This window comes from Mercenaria mercenaria, chromosome 7 (assembly GCF_021730395.1).
Source record: "Mercenaria mercenaria strain notata chromosome 7, MADL_Memer_1, whole genome shotgun sequence".
In the NCBI taxonomy this organism is placed as follows: domain Eukaryota; kingdom Metazoa; phylum Mollusca; class Bivalvia; order Venerida; family Veneridae; genus Mercenaria; species Mercenaria mercenaria.
Genome location: NC_069367.1, coordinates 80161907 through 80169963, shown reverse-complemented (window position 1 = coordinate 80169963; position 8057 = coordinate 80161907). Strand labels below are relative to the sequence as shown.

The following is an 8057-nucleotide window of genomic DNA, read 5'->3' as shown; positions in this document are numbered from 1 at the left end:
AAATGGAAAACCACTATTTGAAATATATATATATATAAACAGTAATTTTACCTTAAAACACCTATATACTTCACAGCAATAAATCTGTAATCATCAGGAATAGGCGGCATTTTTATTTTTATATTATTCATTGATGTAGCTTATATATATATTTTTTTTTTGAAAATAGTAAGATAGTTTATAATGTAAATCGATAATGTTATTACTTGAACCAAACAATATAATTAAACCGTTGAGAAAGAATATTTGCTGCAGAGTATTAATAGCGAGGGGTGTAGCAAAAGACGTACCCATATCAAATATTTTATATGTCGTATGCTTCGCTGACTTGGTATTAATAGCACTAAGGTAATATCTTTTTAAAGGAGAGACAAAATAGTTTTTTCAACCAGTTTGGAAGTATAAAGCTTTGTACTAAGGCTCTTTTTCAGAACATTCAATATTGTAAGTAGCGCAGTAAAATAATACTTAGGGCATGTGTGCATAAATATAAGCCTTTCTTTGAAAACCTTATGCCGGCTTATGTTTATCCTGCTTGGCAAAAAAATACGTATATATTTAGTCTACTGTCATCTATCAGTTCCACGAAGAATCCGTACAAGTGAGTTTATCTATCAATTTGAAATTTCGAACTCTTAAGTAACTCAAATTGCGAAGTTTCGGTTTTATCCGCAAATATGAAAGTCTGGTCAAAGGTTAAGAATGTTAATGAGATATTTTTATTATACATTTATTGACTTAGAAGAAGTTTATACATCTACAAAACATCCATGTATAACATATTCTAGCGTCTAAAGCTACACTAGGTTTCCAACTGTATCAACGACAGTTTTGCTGGAACTAGGTCGAAAAGTTTTCAGTAATGATGGTCAAGATAGTTAAACACTACCCGGTTCACTTCAATGACCGCTCCAGAATATCTAAAGCTTCCGCAAACTAATTTGCTGTACGTCGATAGTATTGCTAAGAATTTGTTAACTTCTAAATATATCAGTTAATGTTACAGTGATGAAATTATTATCATCATTTTCTGTATTAAGAACGAAATGTGTAAGTCATGTTAGTAAGTAAAATGTATAAGAAGACCTCTAAGAAGCATAGAACGTACCCAAGCAAAATAATAGCTGGCTTGGTTGGAAGGAGTCTGTTCATGAGGGGTAATGAAATGTGCAGCGACCCTCAAGCCCCCTCAACCGGTTTAAATGCTTCAGCGAAATTCTAACATAATGAAAATGGAATACATGATCCCAAAGGACAAGAAAATGTAACATCTCTGAGTCAATATACGCCACATTTAACTGAACTACTGATCTAGCGACATCTCTAATAAAATCTATGCAAAATCCTTTAAATAGATTAAATATTGCATCATACGAGTAAATTATGTGCATGTATTTAATAATTTTGATTCATTTACCATTTGGCAACTGAATTTCAATTACGACATTGCAACGGTCTTTAAGCAGCACATTTATATATGAAATAAGATAAAATGTTATTTATTCACTTATCGATTATTTCCCTTTAACCGGTAGCTGTATGACTTTATTGAAATCATATACGTGCGGTTTTCGGTTGGCAATATTCTTTCAAAATACGTTAAATGCAGTCTCTGTCCCTTTATCTCGACTATTTGAAGAATAAAAAGAAAGGCTATTACTCTGGTTCTTGTGTCGGCGTTGGCGCTGCATTCAGGTTAAAGCTTTATGGCAAGCTTTTCAATTTCACGACTGTCCCAATCATCAGCAAATTTCACATAAGGGTTGGTCTTGGTTAGGGACAAACATCTGATAGTCAAGAATCAGGTACCTCAAAGATCAGTGTCACTTGAGTCAAATATTGTAAAAGTGCTGGATAAAGTTTTCTGACAAACTTCTCCATTTCATAATGATCAAGCCCCACATAAGGACTGATCTCAGTAAGAAATGGTTTAAATCGAGGCCAGGTTCATAAAGGGTCAAAACGTTTCTTAAATTCCCGCATTTACAAAGTTCGCCAAATAAAAAGATATTTTTTTCTTTGCATGGGGAAGTAAGTTTCAGTTTCCTGTAAATTGTGTAACATGTTTTTTGTTTAAAAGCCAAACTAATGTCTTGTTGGGTTGATATCACACATACTTATTTGTCGACTTACTAAGACACGAAGGATTGGTTCGAAATGCTTTCAAAACATTCCTTTCAACTGTACTTGCATTCAAATGTTTGACATATCTTATAATTTATCTCTTGCCTTTCTTTGACAAAAGAATCATTGTGAAACGTAGTCTTTAACTCTACATCTATGGTTAAAGACAACGTAATGTTCTTTTGCCAAACCATTATAAAGTTACATGAAGCATAATAACATGTTTAATATCAAATTTATTTTAAAATAGAAAACCTTTATACGTTGACGAAGTAATCACATATGTATAGCAATATAGATTGCCATTTGTTATTTATACGTAATATTAAAAGAAAAGAAAAAGACTTTACATGCATTTTAGCTTTCAAATTTTATTTAACACACAGTTATATGTGGACATGATAATATACAACAAGATATGTACATAGAGGATGGCCCAATAAGCCTAAAACTTTTCTTCCTTGGGTTCCTATAGACGGCAAAGAAGTATAGAATACATCTAGAATACATGATAATTGCATATTCAAAACTTTGTAATGAGACTTACTTGCTACTACAAAACACCTTCATTCTGCTTTTTATGATAAAATTCCCATTCAATATGAAAAACAAACATTTTGATAATACGAGTCATTTATACTCATAACAAATACCAATATTTAATCTTGTGGCTAAATATTTAGAAAATGAATTTGTCAAAAGTCTGATATAACTTGATTCCATGTTTCGCTTACGGAATTTATCTTCTAGTTATTATAATATTATGGAAAGATAGCCCTTTAATTCATATTGATTCCGTAATCGTTCTCAACAAATCCTGAAGTTCTGGAGTAAACTATTTGAGTATTATATCAAATAGTATCAATTATTTGCTGCAGAAACGCCCTATAGCAGTTTAAAATATATTTCAATTCATTAAACATACATATTTTATACATAACAATTTACATTCTTAGTCACATTGGTCAGGTAAATAATTCCTATTTTGCTTGTCTCCCTTTAACAGTTCTTAAATATGTCCAAGCTTTGTGACAATCTTATTGAACAGAAATAAACACTGGCTTGTATTCTTTTCTATTTTTTACTAATGTTTAAACTATGTCCTACTGCTTTAACATGACCTATCTGAAAATTATTTAAAAACTACATAATTTACAAAACATTGTATGATCAAACACTAACAAACTGACTGGTCATGCGACTTTCAAATAAATTATATTTATAATATTTTGTTAAGTGCATCTGACTACACCTGATACAAAACAAAATTTCTATAGTTTTCAATAAAACGTTGCATTATTATAAAGGAGTCGTTCGTGTAACTTTTGTGCGTGTCAAACTTTTACAGAAGCGCGCGGTTGTCATTATTTTCCAGTGAAGAGTCTGCGTTGAGAAAATTATATAATATTCAATTGAGCTTTCAAATTTTATTAAAAACAAATAGTTATATGTGTTCATGATGATGTGCAACAAAATATTTACACAGAGGGTAGTCCAATGAGCCAAACACTTTTCTTCCTTGGGGTCCTGTCAACTACGGAGAGTGGTAGAGAACATCTAAGTGAAATACTAGCATGATACTTGTATGTTAAAAATGATATCGTAAATGGAAAAAAAATATATTTCATGAAAATCAAACCTCACTCGACATTTGATTTATAATTAAGAAAGAGGGAAGTTCCAATACAAAAAAAGGGTTTCAAGGTCAAAGAATGCAGTCTTACCAAAGCAAAACAGCACAACATTGTATGTATTGATGCAAAAACGACAGACACAAATACGTTAAAGATATTAAGCCGTGTGGTATAACATATTATTATATTACTAAACATATTAAACGTTATCAATCATTTGCTGCAGAATCGCCATATAGCAGTCTAGAATACAATTTATTTTTTAAACATAAATATTATATACAAAATTAACAAAACATAAAGGTATATTTGTCAAGTAAATAATTCTTATTTTGCTTGACTCCCTTTAATCGTTCTTAAATATGTCAAAGCTTTGGGAACATTCTTGTTTAACAGACAAAAGCAATAAATTGTATCATTTTCTATTTACATATTATAATCTACTTAGTTTCAAACTACTTTCTACTGCTTTCACGTGACCTGTCTGAAAAGTTATTTAAAAACTGCATAATTTACAAAACATTGCATTATAAAACATTAGCATAAATTATATTTGTCATGCGACATTCGAATAATTTCTCTTTCAGGTTGGATTTGAGCGATTAAAGAAGAAACGAAGATAAGACATTGAAACATAGAGTCATAAAATGTCGGCACTCCTAATTAGGAGACGGTATCAGTTTTTCTCTGATAGAACAACAAAAAGACTTCAGAAAATATGCAAAGGTCTGAACTGTTTCTCATAGTGAAAACAAAAAAGGATAGAAAAGTAGTAATCAATTTACTTTAAAAGCAATAACAAGTATTAACTGTTTGCTATACAAATGTCAAAACTACATAAAGAAACTACAAATACCAAGGTCAAATACGGATACACATAAAAATATTTTAATTGTCTCCCTTTAAGTGTTTGCATATTTATACCAAATCGCACATGTTAAAAGTTTCAAATTATATCTGGTTTTATTTGCAAGTTTATTATTTGTTTATCTGTTAAAAGCATTTCTGAAATGTAGATCGGTGTTTTAAAAATTTAATAATTCATCTTCTGCTTCCAAATTTTTGAATTGTGCTCCTATGACGGTCTTGAAAAGTATCACTTTCAAATTGTATTATTTTATAACGCTTCAAATCTTTAATACTGTTTTTAATAACACCGTTTTAGACCGTTTGATATAATATATTTACAGATTAAATTTGTTTGTTCTGCGTGAAATTAGGATATGCATTATTCGAGGGCGCATAGGGCGTGTGAAAAACTCCCATTAACACTTCAGTTAGAAAACACAGTATTTCAGCAAATTGCATAGAGTAAATAGCAATGTGGAATGAGAAACTAGGTTTCCTTACAATCTTACTCACATTATTAGCACCGCGATGGTTTGTTTTTAACTAAATTGAATAATGTCACAAAATGCAAAAAAGGTCAAAGACTTTTCAGTTAAAATGCTGTCTAATAATTGCAGTATCTGCAATTATATATTTCATTCTGAATATAGTTTATTTGTTATTTCATAAAATGCATTTGGCATCCCATGCTAGATGACTCATGACCATTTTAATTCGGGCGCCTTAATGTATCATGGGTTCAAGCCTTAAAATCATTAAGACATTTCAAAGGTTCTGAAATTTTAACTTTTTCATCTGTTTCATAAAAACTTCAGTAAATTACTTCACTGTCAAATGTATGATATCTACTAACGTTTGTGTTTACATGCCAAATAAAAGTCTTGATGGGTTAATTATACACATAAATTTAACACTTTTACATTCATGATAAATACTAATTGCATCAAATAGTGTGGATATACAAAGAATCATTTCGTGAAACGTCGGATATAACTTGATTCTATCTTCCGCTTATGGAATTTATCTTTTAGCTACTATTATGGATAATTCACTAATAGTTCTTAATTCATCTTGAAGTTTTGATGTTTTAAAGTAAATTCTTTCAGTTTTACAAATATAAAATGATACCGTAACTGGGAAAAATATATTTCATGAAAATCAAACTTCACTCGACATTTGAAATATAAATAGGAGAGACGGAAGATCCAATACAAAAGCCGAGAATGCAGTCTTACCAAAACAGAACAACACCACATTGTATGTATTGATGCATAAACGATAGACACAAAATACGTTAAAGATATTTAGCCGTGTGGTATAACATATTGTTACAAAACATATCAAACAGTATCAATTATTTGCTGCAGAATCGCCCTATAGCAGTTTAAAATACAAACATAAATATTATATACAAAATGAACAAAACATAAAGGTACTTTGGTCAAGTAGATAATTCCTATTTTGCTTGTCTCCCTTTAATCGTTCTTAAATATGTCTAAACTTTGAGAACAGATAAAAGCAATGAATTGTATTCTTTACTATTTACATATGATAGTCTTTACTTAGCTCTTCTGCTTTCACGTGACCTGTCTGAAAAAATAATTTAAAAACTGCATGATTTACAAAACACTGCATTATAAAACACTAACATAAAGTGTATTGGTCATGCGACTTTTGAATAAAATTCTTTCAGGTGGATTTGACCGATTAAAGAAGAAACGAAGATAAGACATTGAATCATAGAGTCATAAAATGTCGGCACTCCTCATAAGGAGGAAGCGTCCATCAAACAGTATCATTTTGTCTCTGATACAGCAATAAAAAGCTTCAGAATATATGCAAAAGCCTAAGTGTTTCTCATAGTGAAAACAAAAATAACACAGTAGTAATCAATTTACTCTAAAAGCAATAATAAGTATTATTCGACTATTTGCGATACCAATGTCAAAACTGCATTATGAAACTACAAATACGCAGAGAATGACCTGTTCGTCAAATACTGATACACATAAAAATCTTCTAATTGTCTCCCTTTAAGTGTTTGCATATTCATACCAAACATTTCAAATTATTATTCTCCTTACATTTGCAAGTTTGTTATTTGTTTATCTGTGAAAAGCATTTCTGAAATATAGATAGTTGGTTTAAAAATTTAATTATTCATCTTCTGCTTCCAAATTTTTTAATTGTGCTCCTACGTCAGCTCGGAAAATTATTGTAAAATATTGTAGGTCGTGAAAATTATTTTAAAATAAATTTTAAATTTAAAAGTATCACTATCAAATTTATTTTTATAACGGTTCAAAACGTTTAATACTGTTTCTAATATCACCGATTTAGACCTTTGATATAATATATATACTGGTGATATGGAAAATTGAATATACATTATTCACGAGTGTATAGCGAGAAAAAAACAACATTTATACTTCAACAACTTGCATAGCGTAAACAGCATTAAAGAAATAAAAAACAAAAACCTAGATTCTAGAAAAGCTTACTCACATTATTAGCACCGCCTTATTTTTAAATCAATTGAAAAATGTCACAAAATTCAAAAAAGGTCAAAGATTTTCAGTTAAAATGTTGTCTGAGACATCACAGTATCTGCAATTATACATTAATTGTTAGATTTCATTTAACTTATTTCTGCAAATGATATACTAAAAGGAGAACTAATGAATTAACATATGTATATTGCATTTTTAAGGATGACTCCTCCTAAATAAACTGTGTTTATTTTCTCAAAATATCAGTGCATGTGCGTTATTCTCATGAAATATATTTTAAAAACACTCATATAATCATTTCAGCTTTCACCACAGTAAGGAGCTATACAAAGGTAACCTGCAGTGTGTCAATTTACAAATAGCCAGCATTGACACTTCAGTTTTCAAGCTCGGCTGATTTGTTTCTCAACAACTTGAACATTCTGCTTCAACAAGAAATGCTCCAAAACCTGCCTTATTGTTTTCAACGAGAAATCGTTCGACTCTACTATTCACTGTATCGGGTGGTCTTTGCACATAAATTTCGTCATTTGCTTCTAATCTGTGAAGTCCAGATACAGACAATGAATCCATGGGATATTTTATTTCATCAGAACTATAATGACCTCGAAGAACGTTGTAAATGCCTCCCCTGAAAATGCAATTCAATATTGAAGATACATAATCAAGTTTGTACAGTATAGGGACAAACATTACTTCTTGATTCAGAATGTTTTCCGGAATACAACTGCAGTTTACCTCTCTATAAACTGACTGAAATTCAACAATATGAACATGTGTTCATTACCATGTAGAATTGAAAAGAATGTATTTTCGAGAAGAAAAACGTTATATACTCTATTTTCATCTTTGGTGTGGATGAAATTTTCTTCATGTTTTTATCATCTATCAAATAATTATCAAGGCACATCAAGACATTCACTATAGGTTATTGAATCTA

General features: G+C 30.3%; 1 protein-coding gene across 4 annotated transcripts in view; it reads right to left on the bottom strand.

Annotated features, from left to right (window-relative positions):
• Window positions 1–2475: 2475 nt before the first annotated feature.
• LOC123553845 (uncharacterized) overlaps window positions 2476–8057 on the bottom strand; it is a 52881-nt gene continuing 47299 nt past the window's right edge. For all 4 annotated transcript variants that reach the window (XM_053548758.1, XM_045343534.2, XM_053548754.1 and 1 more), the window contains one exon: window positions 2476–7748. In XM_053548758.1, the coding sequence (XP_053404733.1) occupies window positions 7523–7748 (226 nt within the window). In that variant the 3' untranslated portion in view covers window positions 2476–7522. The remainder of the gene's footprint in view (window positions 7749–8057) is intronic.